Source organism: Vigna radiata, chromosome 7 (genome assembly GCF_000741045.1).
Source record: "Vigna radiata var. radiata cultivar VC1973A chromosome 7, Vradiata_ver6, whole genome shotgun sequence".
Taxonomy (NCBI): domain Eukaryota; kingdom Viridiplantae; phylum Streptophyta; class Magnoliopsida; order Fabales; family Fabaceae; genus Vigna; species Vigna radiata.
Genome location: NC_028357.1, coordinates 53,207,853 through 53,230,042, shown reverse-complemented (window position 1 = coordinate 53,230,042; position 22,190 = coordinate 53,207,853). Strand labels below are relative to the sequence as shown.

Below are 22,190 nucleotides of genomic sequence, written 5' to 3'. Positions count from 1 at the left end.
TGAGTGAAATACTTGTCAGCCTCGAGATAATCCTTAACCTTTTCAACTATTGTTAGAACTTCCAACAAGAACAGTATATTAGAAAAATAAGTAGTTATGAACATTAATGTTTAATATCGAAAAAGATGTTAAGGATTTTATGTGATCAACTTATACATAATAATAATAATGAATCTTCCCAATTTATTTCAGTGTAAAAACTCCAACACGTAGAACTCAAATTTTTGTAATTTGAATTCATGAATCAATTGACCATATACTCAAGGTTAAATACCATATATTTTAATATGTCCATGTGAGATTTGCATGGTTTGTTTTCACATATTTTCACATACAACAATATCTCTTTGGTCCATCACATTATTCAAGATACGATATATAGGTATAGTTGACGTGGATGAATAATTTTTGAACTTAAATTGATATAACACTTATTTTCTCTTATAAATAACCTTTTAAAAATTAATTGAAGGTTTTGAGAGGTTAATCTCAAGTGGTTAATGAACTTGTTCTAGGAGAAAGTTTAACAGATCAACAGTTAATGATAGCAACTTTAAGATCAAGATATTGATATTATAACGAGGGTTTACGTCATACTTATCTTTTAGCCTTATTTGATGTTCTCTGTTATGATATATTTAAAATATAAATAATTGTAATATATATATATATATATATATATATATATATATATATATATATATATATATATATATATATATAATATAGTTATAAAAATATAATCTTTTGTATTTTAAAAAAATAAAAATAATGTCAGATAAATGTAGAAATTTTAAATATATCAAAGAATATGATGTTATTAAGTCAATATGCATTAATATTGTAAGTCACATTTAAAAAAAAAAAAAGTTATTCCTTGAATTATTGAATAATGGAATTAAATATAATTATTGCTTATATATAAATTTTTTACTTAAATGTAAATTTTGTTTTTTGAAATTTAAAGTCTTTTTTTAGTCCTTGCAATTTTTTTTCCCTTAAATTTGGTCGTTAACCTTTTGAACTCTTTTACCATCAATATTGTTAAAAAAATTGCTTTCAATACGAGTCCCATTTGAAAGAAGGATACTTTTTTTTTTCTACCGTCAAGGATGATTAAAAAATGTTTAAGAGATATTGTGATCAAAATAATATATCATCACTATTCAATGTCCGGTCACATAACCAAAAAATAAAGTTTTTTTATTAAAATTTTATTATTATTATTATTATTTGAAAATAATAATAAATATTTTTTTATAGAATAAAATGATAGTGTAATGAACACATTTTACAGATCATCGTAAAAATTGTAAAGAGCGACAATATCACAACACGCATTAACAAAAGAAGATGACTAATTTTTAATTTCAAACTATCCCAACATGTAAGAAACGATTGTCAAAGTAGTCTATGAAGTAATTCGAGAATTAATCGTAAGCAAATTCACTTAATTCGAAAATTCAAAGAAAGAAATTAAAATCCAAACATAGTAATACAAGAAGAATTATCATTCGTAAAAAGAAAAATAAACCTAAAAAAAGCAAATAAAGTGGTTAACCCATTATTAAGGTTCGCCAAGTAACGTCAAAATCGCATAAACTATCGAAAATACATTGATGTTTCCATCGAAATAAAGGGAAATATAGAATTACTTGCTATCAAACAAGACAAATATAGGAATGCCCTTTTTTTTCTCACCAAAACCATTCCAATTTTCGCACCAATAGTCAAATTAGTATCACTATCAACAATGGAATCCAACTTTGCTTAACTAACAATTAATTACCATCACAAAACCCAAAGGAAAACAGCTTCTCTCTCTCCAAATTCCTTTCAAACTAATCATTCTCCTTCACTTTTTGCATCTTTACTTATGCTTTAACTTATCCCAATAAAGCAAACACCCATTCACACTTCCATCAAAACTTCCGCAATTCGAGGAAGCAAAATTGAAAAAAAAAGGTCTTTACAATTTTAACCCTCAAGCCATGGTTACTACTAACAATTAGAGTGATTATTATATAGTTAATTTACTGGTGAAGTCTACAGTTGCAAAAAGAAAAAGAAAAAAAGAATTAACAGTGAAAACCTAACACGGATCCATCGGTTACGGCAATGGCGACCCTGCAACCGGCTTTCGCGTAAACATGATGGGTGAAGAAGTGTAAGACTTTCACGCGGCCCGCCATCTCCAACTTCGACTCGATTTCCATAGTGGGCTCAATCCTAAGCCCATAGTTGAAGCCCACTCCGTCGCCGTTGGCCAGAGTGGGCCCCACCCTGGCGGGCGCGGAGAGGGGGAAGGACTGGACGGAGAAGGTGGCGGCCATGTACTGCGTTCGGCCGGCGTCGATCTCGCCGGCCGGGATGAACATGAAGCCGACCTGGCTGCCGGAGTAGAGGAGCTGGAGGGAGCTGTCGTAGTGGGAGAAGGCGGCGCGGTTGGGGTTCCGGACGGCGGCGTATTGGGAGAACGTGAAGTTGACGGTGCCGTTAACGACGGAGAAAGAGGGGAGCTGGACGGCGTTGACGGCGATCTTGGGGTCCTGGGGTTTGAACACGGTGTAGTACACAATGAGGATGACGATGACGATGAAGATTAGGAAGATGGAGGCCACCACGCAGGAAGCGAGGTTGGTGCGCCCCGACGGCGGACGCGGCCGTTTCGGCCTCGGTGCGACATGGGGCGGAGCAGCTCCGGCCGCCGCGGCCTGCGGTGGTGGAGGGATAGCCAGAGTGGAAGTGTGTGTTGTTGAAAGAAGCAGGAAAAGGATATGGAAGTGGATGTGTTCGCATAATTTAAGGATGAGACAAAACCAAACCCACATGGTTTAAGAAAAATAAAATAAATTGTCGCAAAATAAAAAACAAAAATCGCTTACTGCTTTTCAATTTTTGTAGTGCTCTATTACTAGTATTTCCACCTCTCCTTCCTAAAGTTCCAATTTTTACCCAGCTAGGGTTTATAGACAAAAACATGAATTTAATTACTTTTTATAGAAAACAAAAATCATACTTTTTTCAAATATTAATTAACTTTATTTCATTTAATAACATTTTCTAAACAACTTAATTATAACATTGATTAATAACGAATAAAGGTAATATTAGTAAAAATAAATATATTTTTGTCTTGTAGTGAAGAGTGTTGTTGACTGTGTTGGAGTGAGGACTACATGGAGTAATGACGGTGGTCCCTCTGCCGCACTAACATTCTTTTCAATTACAACAACTCCGTCTTTATGCAATTTCGGTCAGAAGTTTTCATGGTTACTGTTTCAAATTTAAAACAAAAACATTAAATTAAATTAAATTAAATTAATTGAAATATATTTTATTAAATATTATCAACCACGGATTCACATAATTAAAAACAAGGTTTAATTAACCAAAACCATTTGTAAACACATGATAATTCTTAATCCCGTCAGTTTCTAATACATAAATATTATAAATTACATTACAGTCTATAATAATTATAAATATTATTATAAATATATGATATAATAATACATAAATCATGTTAAAATATTGTAAAATATTTTTTATTATTTTATTATAGAGAATTTTATAACAGTATGGTGATGGTTACAAAGTCTGAAAGTGTCAGATGTTGGGTTTGACAAATGAGACCAGTTGTACCAAAATAATTCAGGCAATCGAGCTCCGTGATAAAATGCTAGCTGTTATACATTACTTTCCTCTAATGTCATTCTTTATTGTAAACATGTGTTTTTATATTGCATACTCTATTTTTATTTTATTCTATTATTTTAAAATCGATAATTTTCCTTTTTTGAAAGAATCTAATTTAATTCTTTTAGCATACTCTATTTTCTGTATAAATAATGAGATTGTATACAGTGTTAGATGTATCAAAAGTCAATTTGAACTGACATGCATTCAGCTAACATTTAATTTTAGTCACTTCACATAAGCTCCTTGAAAATTTGAGAAGGAAAGACAAAGCCACATTAGTCAAAATAAAATTACGTATGTGACTCTTTAGTGTTAAATTAGGACCAGTTAATATTGTCAATCAAAAGGAATTAATGGATTCTTTTCAAAAATTAGTTTTCTTTTATGTTTTAAAATAATTAACTTTTTTTAATTAATTAACAAGATTATTCTAACATTTATTACTAAAATTTAAATCAATCACAAAAAAAAAATAAAAAAGTATTTAAAATAAGAAAAAGATTTAATAGGTTCAGAGGTCCCTATGTTTGGAGATTTGTTTCAATTGGGTCCTCCAATTTTGAAAGTGATCAATTAGGTCCCTAATTTTGTCAATTTGAATCAATAAAAGTCTTTCCGTTAAATGTAGTTAACGTCGTGAAGTTTTTGAACATGTGGCACGTTGACGCTTTCAGGTGGCACCGTTTCAAGTGCATAGGTGGATTGTAAAAGGGTGAAATCCCTTTTAATTTAGGGATTTCACCTTCAAATAGACCCTTTTAATTTAGGGATTTCACCCTTTTATAATCCACCTATGTACTTGAAAAGATGTCATCTGAAAGTGTCAGCATGCCACATGTTCAAAAACTTCACGGCGTTAACTGCATTTAACAGAAAGGCTTTTATTGATTTAAATTGACAAAATTAGGGACCTAATTGATCACTTCAAAAATTGGAGGACCTAATTGAAACAAATCTCCAAATATAAGGACCTCCGAACCTATTAAACCTAACAAAAAAAATACAAATATTTTTATATTATCTATGTCTAGGTTTGTTGGCAACTTTAATTAAAAATTTCACTCAATAGATAAAAAGTTTCAAATTATACGTTATACTTCACACAATTACGTAATCTTATAAAAAAAATAATTACAGTAATATGTTAAATGAAATTACATAACAAATATACAATAAATATATCACTTCTATAAAAGTATTACAATCAAAACTTAGAATCAAAAGAAAACTTCGTTAATCTTTCAATTTTTTTGAATAAAAATGTTTTTTTTTTCAAAAATAAAAAGCTCAAAATTCTTTTAGACACGTTCAATTAATTTTAGAATTTCAAAATATTAAAGTAAAACGAGAAAAGATGTAAAATTTTTTTTTAAAAAAATAAGTAATTATCAAAATCAATCCATTCTATTAATGACTTAATAGATTAATATGCCTTAACAATATTTTTTTAGAACTTATTAGATTAATTGATTATGTAAGTGATTTAATCAATTAAAATTGTTAGATTTTACATTTATCTTTTGCATTTCATTAAGAGTGTAACTAGATCATGATTAATAAATTATTATTTGATTAAGGTTTAATGAGAGATTTTTTTTTTTTTACTTTACAAACATGTTAAAACACACACCATGTTGCATATAATAACAAAAATTTTCTCCCTAATTGAATATGATAAAAAAAATAGGGATAAAAATCGAGAGAAAACAATACAGAAAATAAATGGTAAAATTAATAATTGGTAAGTTAAATGAAAGTTTAACAAATTGTGAAGAAAACTTATAAATTTAACCAAATCAGTGGCTAAATTAAGTAATATAAATATGAAATGTCATAAAAATATGATTAAACGTATTGAAAATTAAAACAAATAATTTATTATTAAAGGTGAAATTTTATTAAAATATTTTAAAATTAGAAAAAGTAGAGATCAGTTATAACTATAAGTAGATTTAACCAACTAATAACTTGTTTGACTAATAGAGATGTTAGTAAATAAATTTTCCGTATTATTATTATTATTATTTTCTTAACATTATTTTAATAAATATAAATAATGTTCTACTTTCTCATTAAATGTTATACTATTTATTTTAATTGTCACATTTTCAATTCCGTTTTCTGTTTAATATTTTAAAAACAAGGGTTTAACATTAACAAAGAAAAAACAATATAACCAGCACAATATATTTTATCTATGAAATACAATTTACATTCACATACCCTTTTACATTATTTATTTAAATTTATCAATTAATTTAACAGCTAAGTTATCAAACAAAATTAAATTATTGGTTTGGTTGAATACTTTCATCAAATACTTACTATAAATTAACAAAAAATGACTAAGTATAACAAGTAATGTATTTACAAAAACCTTCTCGTGTTCATGTTGAGATACAATTATCAGAATTTTGTTATTAGCAACAAAAAAGACATTCTCAATGAAATAGCAAGTAGACTTCTATCTACTTCCCTTTCTTCAATGTCCAACCAAAGATCTCTGTATTCCAATCGCCAAGCAACAACTAATTTTGAGTGGTTTATGTGAGAGAAAAAAGTGATAAATTAAATTATCAAAAATTAAAAAGTTCTTATAAAAATTAAAAATTATTTATGCAAGATAAAAAAATTAATATAATTATTCTGGAAATCATCTATTTCTTAACCAAAACTTTCGTTGGAGTCTCTTCTTTCTTATGCACAATCAATGCTCATAATCAGACCACATGGTTGTCACTGTCTTTTTCACTTTTTTGACTACTAGTAGAATCGTTTTTACTTTCTTCTTGAATCAATGTCATATCATATAATGCCAAGTTGCCAATGCGTAGCCCCACACAATCATCAAGAGAAAAGAAAGACTCTAAATGTTCTTCAAAACACATACAAAATTGTCTGCTTTATGTTTAAGATTTAAATTATACAATCATTCCAATACTTGCATGTTTTTGTTTGTTCCCTTATCATATAGAGACAAGTCCTACTAAGATTTTACATTTTCAGGGGGTGACACCTAACGTGTAACATTTATTATGTACATGTGACAGATTCAGTTCTTTGTCACAGCTCGTACAGTTCTACTATTGATATATGAACCCTTAGTATAATACATCTTATTTAGACCCTTGCTTTATGTTCAGCACGACATTACAATCCTGAAAAAAAGTTCAAAGAATCATCCAAAAATAGACAAGAACATGATGATGAGGCCTATGTCTAGAACACATCAAACCATATCACAGTTTATGCAACCTGCAGTCCATCACAAAATGGACTCATACACTGAATACACCTATAACCCAGAAAAAGAGAGTCTACTTTGCAAGCTTCTCAAGGTGGGAATCCATGCTTTGCGAGATGGCTTCAAGAAATTCTTGTTCCTCCATGCCTGGATGCAAGGAATCTTGGGCTTCCCCAATAATCTGTTCAATCACAGATTCCTTGTTCAAATTTTCCCGACACATTATGCTTCCTATTTCGTAGGGAGTAAGGCCTCTCTCAACACCTTTCTTCAGCAACATTGTGGAAATGCGAAGTGTTCTAGCACACTGAAGAGGCATATCCCAGCCATAACATTTTAAAAGTTCCAAGTCTTTTTCAGCATCCAGAGAATTTATATATTCAATTGTCTCAGGAGAGTAAGGCTGACGAGCTTGCGGCCAGTAAAGCCAATCAAATGTGCAATCTTCAAACTGCAGAAACAATAATCAAGTTACTCCATATTCAATCAATATCAGACTAATCTTGAGTCATAGAATGTGAACTTTAGTAGTACTATGCATCAATGCAACGATTACTTCAGTTATTCAACACACCTAGTTTGCATAAAAAATAAGTTACAAACAGCTCCATATCTTTCAATGAATTAATCATGTCACAAGAAGGAAACAATTTCTCTGCATTAGAATCACATATGGGATATGATCTGCAATGTGGATGCCAAAAGGGATGCAAAATTAAAACATAAAATACAGAAGAAAAAAGTGGAATTGGGATGTGTTTGATGTTGTTTCAGTTTAAATTTGATGTTGGGGACTCAGAATTAATTCCTCGATCCAGCACTAAACATGTGAGTATTAATCTAAAATCATATTTGCCGGTATTTCAGCATGATTTTGGATGATTGGTATGGAAAAAGAAATGCTTACTTTATCTGGTAGACAATAGCCATGATCAATAGGAATGAGCTTTATCTTGCCACCTGCTTCCTTTCTGATCAATATATTCCCACCATGCCTGTCTGCATTGGCCAATCTTATATCAAGCACAGTAATCTTATGCACTTCCTCCACTGGGAAAGCCCAGGGTCCGAAGTCCTCACAGTTACCATCATTACTAGTGAACTTCTGCAGTGATCCGATCTTAACATCTTTTGAGGAGCAAGAAAACCCATTTGGGTGGTTAAACTTTTTGTGTAGGCACTGCACCATAACAGTAGGGGGAACACCAGAAAAGCCTACTTCTTCACCTGATAACAAACGTGGCCCACTCTTTGGATGATCCAACAAGTATGCTGCAACTTCCCTCAAGGCTCCTTCACCAACCTTTGTCCCTATTTTCAAACCTTCGCCATTGGTTGAACTTGGAAGACCTCTTGGGTTGTTCACAGCCATCGGTTCCTCATCCATTGGTTTAAAAACAGAAACATACTCCTGACCTGTTGAATCTTGCATGAAGTAAGTCCCTCCAGTGCCCTCAGAGGACCTAATAGGATCGTTTCCTCTCTTCAAACCTTCAAATGTGGAGTTTATCATATCCCAGAGGAAAGGAAAAAAATTGATCTTGGGATTCAGAATAATTGGTTCCAACCAGAAACATACGTCAGGTGGCACATTTGCTATGTGAACATGTTTGTCCCTATTATGTTTCACTATTTCACCTGGTGCCTTCACGGAGAGCTTCAAATCCTTCTGAATCGGAGTGGTCCTAATCTTGGCCGATTTCTTAATTATCAAATGAATCACATCGTCGTCACTCTTGCATATGTCATGGAAGACTCTCTGATCATCAAGCTTCTCACCATTGCAGAAAAGCTCTTGATCATCCTCAAGATCAATGAAACCTTCCCCTTTTTTTTTAATGCGTTGTTTCAGATAACCCACATTTCGGTGTCTGTCGATGTGGAACTCAAACTCCTTCCCAGAAACGGTTCTCACAACAATGAAAAGAAGATCAGAGAGGCGAAGAACCATGTGAAGAACATTACCGTCAGCGACACCATACTCCTTGATAAGAGTGCCACTCCGAGCTAGCTCTCTGCCACCGAAAACCAACTTCTGCTTTTTCACCACGAAGCCTTTCCACTGTTGAATTCTCAGTTTCACCGAAGCAATGGAATCAGACTCCAACACGCGCATTGGGGTTACAGCGCCATCCACAGTGAGGTAAATCAAGATTGGCTCACCATAACAATGTCCCGGCTGCCCTTCCCATTGCCCCTTCTCTTCGAAAACTGAACTCAAAGCAAACTCAGCAATTGACATCTTTCAAAGTCAATCACTTTTTTACCTTTTTTTTCCTTGTCCCGGGTTCCCAATTTGCTTGTTAGTTTTCTGCTTTACTCCGAATTTTTTTTATGATACAACCCAAATAAACAAACCTGTTTTTGAGATGCCCAGAAGGGAATTTTGATTGTACTGTGGGAATGGATGATGGAAATGAAGAGGAACGGTAATAACAAAAACAAAAACAATAACTCTCGAATAAATGGTGGAAGAGAAGCAAGCGAGAGGGGACTCTTACCAAGAGGAAAGAACCAAAGGAAAAAGTGAGAGAATGAAGAGCTTAAAAGGAAAGGATGGTCGCAGAGAGGGTGATGAATTGCGGAAGAATTGAGAAGAATAATGGGATTGTGGCCTTTTCCGATATCGATGTATGTGGTATGTTATGTGTTATCACCACACCACAACAGTGAGTGAGGGACCGAACATTTTGGTCCGATAAACCAGTGACGATATAGAAGAAAGGAAGAGTGTGTGAGATAAACGGTATTGTAGCCGTTGCCTTTTTATACAGTTTTGACCCAGCCACTATAACGGTGACTTAACACCCTATTCTTCCTTGCTTTTATTTTCTTTTTAACCTACCTCTTGCCGTCAACCTTAACAGCAATCCGTTTCCTTCTTTAACCAAGATTAATAGCTTAATTACCACAATTAATTCACATCCCAAACTTTGTTTAGTGTCAATTCATGGAAATTAAGCTGCATTATTACTTGTTCTTTTTCATTTTTTTGTGTAGTTAAGATTATTACTATGGCCAGTGTTTAATTTGAGTCTTCTTCATCTTAATGATACTGTACTACTTCTTAATGAAAGTTAAATATGAAATTTAAATGTATTGGAAAATTTTGTTAGATGTGCAATAATGACATTCAAGATTTTCTATTTTGAATTCATTACGTGTTTACTTTTTAGTGGTTAATTTTAGTAATTCAAAAAATAATATAGTTTTTCAAGAAAAGGTAATGTTATTAATCAAATTAATTAATTGTTGTAATTTTTTCTAAATTTGTTAAAAGAATTTTTAAATTCACAATAGCCATTAGTTGTTGCAAAAGAGTGATAAGACGGTACAATTGTTTAGTTACAAAACTATATTAAAGCGAGGTAAAGAAAACAAAGTTTAAACTTAGATAGCTCCCTTTAATGGGTAAACTTACTGTGATAATAATTTAAAAGGCATTAATTAAAAATTATTAAAATGTTATATCAATAAAGAATATTATTTATTGTTATTTATTTTTTATATTATGATTAAAAAGAATAATTAACATCATGAAAGGAAGTATTTATTTTTAAAAATATAATACTGTTTAAAGACAATTTTAAAATATATTTAATAGTATATTTATGATGCTTATTATAAAATTAATAAATTTATAACTACATTATAAGCGTGTAAATTCATGTAATGTTTATTAGTAAAAAGAATATTGAATTGGAATTTGGAAACTGGAAACAGGGAGACCAGTGCAAACATTAAGGCGTCAGACTTAAATATGTTTTTAATCCCTTAATTTTTACTTTTAGTAAAAATTGAAATTAGTCTCTCTTCAAAACTTTGGTCTAATTTAGTCTCTCAACTTTAGAAATGTATGAATTTAGTTCTTTTAACCAAAATTTGTTAACTTTATTTAATGTTTCTAACGCGTTTCTCAGTTAAAATTGAAGCAAAATTTAGTAGAAAAGACTAAATTCATACATTTCTAAAGTTGAGAGATTAGATTAGGCTAAAGTTTTGAAGATGGACTAATTCCAATTTTCACTTAAAGTTAAAGGACAAAAACACATTTAACTTTACGGAGTTTTCCAATATATAATATGGAAATTAAGTCAGAAATTTTCTTGTTTTTTTTGGATTAGTAGATGAAATGGAAGGGTGTAGAAAAAAGGAAAATAAATAAAATTGTTCAGATTTATCAAACAGAGAAAATGCAGATAATAAATGAGTGAACCTAACATTATGCTGTATTTTTATTTCTTATAATAATGTGGTCCATAATATAATGTGTTACAAGAAGTTTAGTTTTTATATAAGTTTTTAAAATTTATATAGTATAAGTTATTACAACAAGTTATGAATAATGTTGTCGGAATCTTGAAGATTGCTATGCAATGAAGATTCAATGGTAGAGTACTATGAGGGGTTTGTCTTTTTCCTTGGTTAATTTCTAGAATTAAAGTTGCAGTGCTTTAGCAAACACCTTCACATTCACAAAAGCAGTTGGCAAAAACATAGATACTTTGTTTTATTTTGTCTCATGGTCCTGAATTTCAGATTCACTCATTTTGTGTTGCTTTTTGCTCCCTAAAGATCCCTATTCATTGAACAACACTTTCAACTTGTAAATAAAACTATAGGTTTAGCTTTTGTTATAAGCAAATTAATGTTATGAAAATTCAGCTATGTCTATGGGAATGTGGGATTTGGTGTCCCATGACTTTGAGATCTACATTAGTACTAATAATGCACTATAGTAATGAAAAAAGAGGTTAATGAATTTTTTTTGACCCAACATAATTCAACTTTTTATGTGTATTGATATATGTTTTCCAATGTCATGATTCTTCATCACATGCTTCTTGACCCAGATATGCTTCTCGTGTTAATTACTCTTTTTTTTTTTATAATTTCAACCTAGTTAGAGCAAATTCTATATTCATATGATACATATCTTAGTTTTTTTTCTTTTTTTTTTGATTATGTGATAAACTGTAGTAATACCTATTATACAATGCAATTTTGATATCTTAGAAACTTGACAATATCATATACCTACTTGAGATCTTCACCACATGTGAGTATCTGAATTTTCTTTTAATGCACTTTACTAAAACAACTGATAACCATTTAATTACACAAGTTCAATATAGAGTAATATAAATAAAATATAATCTACATGTAAAATTTAATCAATGCATATTTACTTATTCTTGTTATTTGCTTATTTTAGTGTATTTTCTTTATCAAATATATATAGTTTAACTAATCAAATTTAATGGTAGAATCAATGCATAATTTGCACCTTTAAAAATGTTTTTACTGCATTCACAAATTAGATTAACACATCTTTTTATTATTATAATTAAAAAGTCAACAGTAATACATGTGTTTTACTTGTTTAGTATTAAAGGGTTATTTCAATACAATTTCCATTTGATTATAGAATCTGAGATTAAATTATGGATTAATTATACTTTTATTTTCTAAAGCTCAGGGCATATCTAATTTTGATACTCAAATTAAAAAAACAAAAGTTTTAATATCTCACTTTAGAAAACTACAATTATAATTTTTTAAATTTATTGTTTGGAGACTTAAAAACGTTAAGTTTTATCTAAAACTTAATTGGCATTAAGAAAAGTTGTCTGACAAATATATAAATAATGTTTTAGCATGCAACATATTCCTCCCCCAAGAAAAACAAAATTAAGGCATTTTATCATTTTAAAACTAAAATCATATTTTTCAAATTTTGGAGACTCAAATGATTTGTTTGTAAATTTGAAGAACCAGAAGTAAATTAACCTCAAATTTCATGAACTAAAAACATAAAAGATCTAACAAAGATTTTGAGACAGAATTTAAAATGAATAATACTTTGAGCAGATTTAATTTGGACTTTCCTAAAAGCAAGAATCTTCTTACATGCATCAAATTTCTTCCTCCACCTCACTAAAAAGCTTCAGGAAGACTTTTTTTTCCCTAATAAAAGGGGTGATTGTTTTCAGAAAAAAAAAAAAATCTGGATTCCTGAGTGATATGGTGTTGGAAGAAATATGACAGGGTGCAAAAAGCAACAGCCAACATTGCATGACTAGGTTTTTTTGTTTACCAAAAATCAACAAAAGTGTCATTGCTTTCGGTTGGTTGATCGGGGAACCCATGTAGCTTGTAGCCCAGGCTGCAAGTAAAGAACAATTTTTAAACCCACAGTAGAAGACAGCGTGTTATATATGTATCTGCTTAGGGCAACATTTGAAAGAAATTGAGGCTTAAATTGCAAATGAGAGGAATAGTATATGTATTGTTCAAAGGTTATCTCTTTTAGTTGCGTAATATTGATGTTCACACTGTGGAGATTCTCCTTCTAAGGAGCTACTGCTGTTTTTCTCAGGGGAGGAGCTGCTTGTATAGTCTTCAATGCCTGATGTTTGTTTAAAGCTAGGAAACTGTGTATTAAGATCCCTGCAATGATAAGTAACTACTGTTTAAAACTAATTTGGATAATCTCCCAGGAACAGAAGGATGTTCTGATGTTTTTCTAGAACAATATAATTTCGTATTCATGACAACATCTTTGCAATAATCAAGCTTATTTTTAGCCCTGTAGTAACAAAGGAAGTGGATGATAAAGAAGAACATTACAAAAAAAAAAAAAAAAAAAATCCTTTGGCTGCATGGTAGAATTGCTAGATTTTGTGATAATCACTTTAAACAGCCATATATTTAAGATTATTTTTAGTATGTTGACATTGTAAAAATAGGTAAACAATAATAGTTTAAAATTAAGCTAAAAAAGTTCGTGTAAATTATAGATTGTTTGACTTTAATACATTTTGAGCTTATATATCTTTTACATTCCACTTATAATTAGAAGTTAAAGTATATATGCCATTTAATTTTAAAAAAAAAAAACTATTACAAATTTCAACATTTACGATTACTATTACTATGCATGACACTTTGACATTTCATGGTTAGATATTTGCATGCCATCTAATAAAATTTGATTACAGAAATATCAAATTGAATATTATAGGATATTGATGTATAAATATGAAAATAAAACTTCAATCTTTTTTCACATATAAAATATTATAGTATTAACTTGTGATGAACATCAAATTAAAAAATTGCTTCGAATAAATGTTATTTTTTAAAAAAATGAATTTAGTATGGGGGGTAAAACTATAGCATAACCAAGTTAAAATTGTGGAGGAATTAACATTTAACTTTTCAAGCTAGGTTGCATAGGCTGAAGCCTACAAGGGATTAACATTAAAGTCAACTAAAATTGTCCATCCATTGGGGGAATCGATTGGTCATTGAAAATGAAATATCGTTTTTATGTTAGGAGGCAAAGGAATTTGCATTCATGGAAGTCTATTTAGAAAAAAGGTTGTGCAAGTGCAATAAGCTGCTGATAATTTGTCTGTTTATTGGTGGGTAACATCACGAAAAAGAACTGTATCCACGACATATATTATATGAGCATCAAAAGCTATAAGAGGGAAAAGAGCGTATTACTTCAGGTAAGGAATAGTCATATTCCTCAATAAGGATGGCTTTCGACCAACAAATTCTTGCCACTCCTCTGGATCAATCTTTCCATCTCCTTTTGAGTCTGCTTCTTCGAAGGTCTGTGCAAAATACAAGTGGGGTAAAGTACATATTTAATTACATGTTTTATAAAAAATAATTAATTAATCCCTAAACAATAATTTAACAGATGAAAAAGGAAAGTGCTGATACCTTATCAAGTACGACTTCAATTATGTCATTAGACAGAACCAGATCTGACTCACTCAGTAGTGCACATATCATCTCTTTTACCTTCATATTTTGAAAAATATAATCACTCTACCAGGTTGTAAATGTTCATCAGAGTTACTTCTATAGTTTATGCCATGTGTTATATGCAATTTATTCTTAAACATCTCAATATTTTGTTTACCTCCTCGCGTTCAATAAAGCCTCTTTGACATATATCATAGAGTCGAAATGCAACTGCAACAATAGACACCAAGGCTTCAGCATATAAATACAGTAAAGCATGCAGACTCACACTTTCCAGAGGATTTCTTACAATCTGCCTTTTGTGCTTGTGGTGCTGCTGGGTGGAAGACACTTAGACCTCGAATGAACTCTCCAAATTCTATCACCCCATCTCTTTTGGAGTCAAATAATTGAAATAACTGTGAACATATTTACTATTATCACTGACTCATTGTAAAAGAAACTCAAAAGGATTGTAGCACAGGTCAGTGGCCACCATTTTTATCACAGTAAATTGATAAAAGTTAAATAAGAAGAAACTGACCCTGTCAGTAAATAAGCTTCGTTTCTTGCTGCTTCCAAGTAAGCCAAGCTGAAACTCTTCCTGCATAAAATTCAAGATATAGAAATCCTTTGTTAATTAAGTGGCACAATGCCAATAGTAGAATAAAGGTAAATTACACCAGTTTCCTGAAATTTCGAGAAATATATAATAAGTGTATTCATAGACAAGCTCCTTAAATTGCTCGAAGTAGAATATATTCAAACAAGAGGTATGCAGTGTTGATTTAATATTTTGAGCTTGAACTTAAGAGCTTAATTTAATTACTTTACTGATAACCCCGTCGTCCACCACGGAGCTGCTTAATTTCTTGAACAGAACATGCAATGCTTCGATTTCAGAAATTTTAACTGCACGAAGATACCCAGAGGAATAAGAAATTGATTAATGAAAGATGAACACTACAAAAGGGATTACAAAATTAGAAAGAATGCTTACAATAGGTTTGGGAAGCAAGAAGTGCTGGATCTTGAAGATGAAGTCGCTCTTTAGAGCAACAACACCCCATCAATTGCACTTTTTTCTGTGTTCTATACTCTGGTAGGGGACGAGAATTTGACAAGGACTCAAATGTATATTACTTGCACTGCATCGTACTATAAATATGTTAGGAATATCTTTGTTTTAGTAATAAATAGAAAAAGTTAAGGACTGTCATTTCTTTTTTCGCAAAATACAAGTTAGTTATACCTTGATAGAGTTAGTAAATATTCTTTAAAATAAAGCTACAAGGTTTAAGAGTTACTTTAAAATAAAAAATTAAGAAGTAATACTTTAATATTAAGTTCCAACAACGTTCAGAATATAGGAATAAAATGATTATAAAAATGTAAATTTTAATTTTTTTTAAAAAAATTAGAAAAATAGAAAAAAATAATATTAAATAAATATAAAAAATTTAAATTTATCAAAAAAATATTTTTATTTATAATAATTAACTAAATATTTTAGTTGCGAGGAAAAATTTACATTTCAAGTGTTTTATAAAAAAAAAAAAAATTTAAAATAGAATTTTATAAAAATATCACTTTAAACTAGACAACTTTATTGTTGAACAGACGAATGTCTCTTGTTATGTGAACCAAAATTGGGTCATCTACTTTATATCATTTTTCCAACTAATGCTGGGGAAAGTTTCTTTTAACAAAAATTAAGGTTTAGTTTTAAGGATGATGATATTTAGACAACATTTTTTTGACAACATTTGAATATTGATTATGTGTCAATATGTGACTGGCAAAAAATTACTCCACAATCAATAATAATAATCATAAACATTATTGTGGAGTAATTTTTTATCAATCACAAATTGACACATAATCAATGTTCAAATGTTGTCAAAAAAATGTTGTCTAAATATCATTATTCTAATTTTAAGGACAGCATTAATATTACTTTTTGGTTGCATTAGGTTAGTGTTATTTTTCATTCAAAATTAATTAAAATTTTCTTTAACAACATGCACTGTATTTTTCTGTTTTCATACATTTATTTCTGATTGACATAGATTAATATTGATGTCAATTCTAATTAATTATTTATTGATAATTTTAATAATAGCAGATTTTTTTAAAAACTTACTAACATAACCAGGGATTTTTTTTATGAATATTGACAGGGTTTTTTTCAACCAATGGTGGAGTTTCTTTATTTACAGTAATGAAACTAATTTTAGTCTCAAGTCAGAAAGATTTTTTTCAACCAATGTTCATAGCTATTTTTTTATTGACATAACTAAAATTATTTTTCCATTAGTGTGGAATAATATTATATATCATTCAAGTAATTCAGAATTTTTTTTATCAATGTTGATATCACTAGTTTATAACAAATGTTAACTCTATTTTTTTTTTTTACATTTTTTGTGTTTATTATTTTAAGAATATTTGCAATGAATAATTTTGAACTAACGTCACTAGTATCAATTTTAGTTAAAGTTGTCAAAATTATTTATTTTTTTCTACCATCGAATGGAGAAACTTTTGACAAATTGAGTACGATTACGTTGACTGATGTAATTAGAAATGCCTTTTAGTCAACATTGGTAAAAAAATCTTGACAACCTTAATTGACGCAAATTAAAATAGTTATAACATACATTAACTTAAAGTAATGTTTATTTATTATTAATATTTTAGAGAGAAAGTTAAAACCTTGATAGACTTTATCCTAAAAATAATCTCATTAACATCAATTAAAATATGATTAACTAATTTTTTAATTATTAAATATTTTTTATTATTATAATAAGTTTTATATTTGATGGTAACTAAAATATTTATTCCAAATAAACTAAATTGAAATTTCATAAATTTAAATTGCTTTATCTTAAAAAAAATAAAATAATTTAACTTTAATGTATTTTAATTTTATGGAAATTGAATTTTTTTTATCCAAATACGACATTAGTGTCTTTACAAGAGAATGCGAATAAAATATATTAACCAAACATATGTGGAATACAACGGAAAGAGAAAAATAAACGCAACAAAGTGCTCAATATCAGTAAAATTACACGACAGCATGTTCAATAGAATATTATCTAGAGGTATTTACATGATAATAAAAGATGCTAAAATAAAATTGACTAGCTTGCATATATATATATATATATATATATATATATATATATATATATATATATATATATATATATATATATAAAATATGTATGCATATATTATATTCACAAATATTATTATATATTATGATCAAATTAAATTAAAAATATATGAAATAATAAATTGCCATTTATATTTTTTTAACTGGAGTATAATTAAACGTGGGTTCTTTAATTCTTTGAAGATAATATTATAATGTGAGACGTTTCTAAATGGGAGAACGAATTCATCCCTTTGGAAATGCCTTTGCGTATATATTTAGAAGACTAACAATGTATTTGAAGTTTAATGGTTAATATCCTGCCAAACCTGTTTACTTTTTGTCTTAACTTTATTTCGTCTTTTCTCTTTTTCCTGTGCACACCAAATGTTTGGTTAAATTCTTTGCAGAAAAGAGAGTGGGAGTAAAGAATGATAGATGTCTGTTTTCCTTTTCTTTTTTGCGAAAGTTTGCAATTAAGGTATAGTACATCTTTACAAATATGGGTGGCGTAGACGGGGTGGCAATAGTGCAGTATCTCACCAAAGTGGATCTGTATTCTCCATTTGTTCGATGCACATGAAGATCGATGACCATCAAAGATGATTCGTCCTCATGTTCGTCTGTGCCACCCAATTGAGTAATAAAGCGCGAATCTAATTCAATAATTTTCATGTTCCAAAACAAGCATTCTCCGCAGACGCAAAGAAAAATTATTCTTTTTGCTCGATAATCTACAAAATCTTTCTTATGAGGAACACTATAACCAGTCAATATGCTCTTATCTTGGCCTCCAAATCAATCGACCTCTACTCATATTCACATTTCTGCACTTCCCAAGCAGAATCACTTCCTAATACACTTTTTTAGATTTACTCTGTAGTTTAAATATACTGCATTCTACCAAATCATGATAATTTTCATTAACGAATTAAACGTAACTCACTAAAGTTTTTGTTCTTTTATCAATAACTAAAACAATATCCAAAAATTAGTATAGGGATTCTGATACAGTTGTTTTTTGGCCACACTGAGAGTGTTTCTCGATATCAGTATGAAAATCTTTCCTAGTACTATATAATTTTTCTGTCTTTGAAGCAGTGAACACGGTACGGGTTAATGGTGTTTTCAACATATTACACAATGTATTCAAGGAGCAACTGTGTGCTGCCTAGTATAGCTAGTCTTCCATCTCAGAGTGCAAAATAAAGCTGGGAAATGCGAGGGTTATATCCCTGATAAACAGAATCGTCCAAGTATGATTTTGTAAATAGACTTGTACACTAAAGTTTCAACACTGAAATTATCAATGTGATGCAAGTTATTACAACTTGAAATAAGTTAAATGATATCATTTCAAAATGAATAAGAAATCTCAACGTGACACAACTTTAGTCTAATTATGATAAAATTGTGTTATAATGGTACAATTCTTTCAAATTGAAATGGTGCCAATTTAATATAACTTATCTCAAATTGTATTTTTCTTAAGACTTGCATCAAATTTGTAATTTGAGTGGTAAATTGTCGGGCGATGAAAAAAAAAAGCCGAAAAGTGACTAACTTTAGAAAGGGTAGAGTCATGATCTTCAGAAGAGAAGGATTTTGTGTCACATAATCTCTCCACTCTTCGTTATCTATCTTACCATCTCCTTTTGAATCAACCTCCAGCATTGTCTGAAACATTAAGTAACGAAGAAAATAACCAATAAGGGAAAAGAATTTGAATAGCGGATTGGGGAAAAAATAAAGAAATTGGAGAGCAGATTTGTGTTTGGTTCACAACCCTGTGCACAATTGCTTCAACAACATCATCGGGAACTGTAACATCTGATTCAGTGAGAGCAGCCAACACCATTTCCTTCAACTTGTGTGCACCATTAAGCACAGAAGGCAATTCATGAATAATAAGAACGAAGCATAAACTATAAAAGTGGCTATAGGTGAAAATGTAAACGAATGAAAGACCACAGAATGCTAGAGTAGTACCTCACCTCGTGATGCTCAATGTATCCATTCTGTGTAAGGTCAAACAATCTAAATGCAACTGTCAGAAAGAAAAAATCGGCACAATCAAGCTCAATGTACATAGCCAAAAAAAGCATAACAGACAAATAACGCTTGATTTCTGTAATAAACAAATGATGTCCTACATTCAATTTTCGTCTCTTCAGCGGCATTTGGATGAAAGATACTCAGTGAGCGAACAAACTCCCCAAAGCTAATTACTCCATCACGCTTGATGTCAAACATATCAAATATCTGCATTTTGCCGACAAAAATCAAACATCTTCCGCATTGATTTTTTGGAGTCTCGTCTTCATTTAATATGCACAGAATCACAAACACACAGTGGTTATACTTTGATACAATCAGAAGTTATAACATTTTTATAATCACTATTTTGTTTTATCACATTACTCATCTTGTTTATGTAACATCTTTCTTCTCTTTTTATCTTACTCCTAGTAGCAGGAATAAAATTTCTCCTTGTTTATATAACATAATAGTACAATTTGGTGAAGTAACTTTCTGCTACTATTCACATTTTTTCTTGGATGCATGGTGCACTTGACAGGATGTAAGAAAATAAAGGAAAAAATGTACAAGGACGCACCCTATCTGCAAATAGATTCTGCTTGCTATCATCATTAAAAAGTGCAAGATGGAACTCCTCCTGCAGATAAAAATTTTCAAGAATTTAACACCTTTAACTTTCGTTCTATCAAAATGCTTAGAAAATTATGATGACAGTTCAGCAATATAGAAGGGTCGTGGGTACATGGAAATACCTTGTGAAGGAAGTCATCATCAACGATTGCACTACTTAGTTTCTTAAACGAGCAAAGCAAAGCCTCAATCTCATTCACAGTAACTGTCAAAGGGTAAAGGCCATCTGAGAGTTAAGTCATACGAAAACCAACATGTATATCCCCACAAACGTTTGGCATAACACATGATTGCCAAAGTTATGGTCTGTCACCTACAGGTTTTGGATTTGGAATGAGAAGGTTGTGACAACTTTAGAACTAAAACCTTAAATGGAATCCTATGTGCTAGTTTGGTCTATTGACAAGTGGCATTCCAAAAACAACAACACAAAGGCAATGGCCAGATTGATAATGATAGGGTAGTCATGGTTCATTTCACGAAAAATCCAAGAAATAGCGTGTGAATGAAGTTTTTTCTACTTACAGGATGTTTCCGAAGCAAGAACGGTGGATAGTTCTAGCTTAGTCTTTGGTGTAGCTTTCTTCAAGCAAAAGCAGCTCATAGACATTGACATAATTTCAGTTTAAGGATTATAGGACATGATTCTGTCAGAGACAGCACTGTTAAACATCAAAGAGAAAAATGTTTAAGTTCATGATTAATCTCTAGAAGACTCTGCTAATGTGTCATTATTAAGTCTCTTTCACCCAATTGATGCAAACTCTAATGGGAGTTTGTGTAATTTACCAAAAATTTCAAGTTCAAACATTGTTTACCCTTATTGTATTACAAAACAAGTTATATATTCTCATACATCCATTTTCTGCTATATTTATTATTTTATTTCTCTCTTCAATTCCTTTCACTTTATCTATCATTTTCCACTCTTTATTTTGTCCTTTTTATGTTGCTTTTCCCATCTATACCACAAAAATGGGGATGCAAGTTGATAATTTTCTGTGCAAACTTATTGCTTTGCAAAACAATCTGAGAAAATTACATGTATGAGTATATGCAATCAAATTAAAGCTGTTCGTTCAGAGCATAAATACTATGACAGGACCTTCACTATCAATGGTTCAGCAAAGATACAATGAAGTCAGAATATTAGCGAGTATCTCAATTCAATTTAAGACTTAGAAAAAATCTGACTTATCACTGAATCGAACTTCTTTAATAATGAATAATTATCCGAAAGAAAAAAAAAGGTCAACAAAAGCAGTAAATCTCCTCAGATATGGAAGCAAACATCTTAGAGTTTAAAGAGAGAATAGAATAAAAAACATGGAACATTACATGGCATAAAAGCAACTTACAGAAACCAGAAGAAGATGGTTATAATACCCTTCAAAGGTACAGAAATATTCACAGGTATACCCAGGACAGCTTCATTCGCACGATCATGTCCTTCTTCTTCCTTTTCATTGCATTCGACATTTGATTTTATGTTATTATGTTTATCATATTCAACGTTACACTTTATAGTTTATTCGTAAATGGGCTTGATAGGCACATCATTTCATATTAAATTGAATCACTTGTCATTTGCATTGGTATTAGATAGATTAAAGGAAAAATAATTTTACATTTTTGTTAGAAAAAAAAAAT

General features: G+C 30.3%; 3 protein-coding genes across 3 annotated transcripts; all 3 read right to left on the bottom strand.

Annotated features, from left to right (window-relative positions):
* Nucleotides 1–1,622: 1,622 nt before the first annotated feature.
* On the bottom strand, nucleotides 1,623–2,913 carry LOC106767456. Its single transcript, XM_014652359.2, has one exon. It carries the CDS (start codon nucleotides 2,829–2,831, stop codon nucleotides 2,079–2,081), a length of 753 nt encoding a protein of 250 aa, XP_014507845.1. The 5' UTR covers nucleotides 2,832–2,913; the 3' UTR covers nucleotides 1,623–2,078.
* Nucleotides 2,914–6,604: 3,691 nt separating this feature from the next.
* Nucleotides 6,605–9,737, bottom strand: LOC106766953 (phosphatidylinositol 4-kinase gamma 4). The gene is made up of 2 exons (XM_014651753.2): nucleotides 7,854–9,737; nucleotides 6,605–7,397 (listed from the first exon to the last, which is right to left on the bottom strand). The coding sequence occupies exons 1-2, from the start codon at nucleotides 9,186–9,188 to the stop codon at nucleotides 7,020–7,022; spliced, it is 1,713 nt and encodes a 570-aa protein (XP_014507239.1). The 5' UTR covers nucleotides 9,189–9,737; the 3' UTR covers nucleotides 6,605–7,019.
* Nucleotides 9,738–12,796: 3,059 nt separating this feature from the next.
* On the bottom strand, nucleotides 12,797–22,011 carry LOC106766823. Its single transcript, XM_014651586.2, has 16 exons — nucleotides 21,899–22,011; nucleotides 21,066–21,202; nucleotides 20,663–20,745; nucleotides 20,488–20,547; nucleotides 20,024–20,132; nucleotides 19,865–19,917; nucleotides 19,657–19,737; nucleotides 19,365–19,547; nucleotides 15,708–15,834; nucleotides 15,537–15,619; nucleotides 15,252–15,311; nucleotides 15,018–15,126; nucleotides 14,886–14,938; nucleotides 14,684–14,764; nucleotides 14,459–14,571; nucleotides 12,797–13,396 (listed from the first exon to the last, which is right to left on the bottom strand). The coding sequence occupies exons 2-16, from the start codon at nucleotides 21,154–21,156 to the stop codon at nucleotides 13,240–13,242; spliced, it is 1,443 nt and encodes a 480-aa protein (XP_014507072.2). The 5' UTR covers nucleotides 21,157–21,202; nucleotides 21,899–22,011; the 3' UTR covers nucleotides 12,797–13,239.
* Nucleotides 22,012–22,190: the final 179 nt, after the last annotated feature.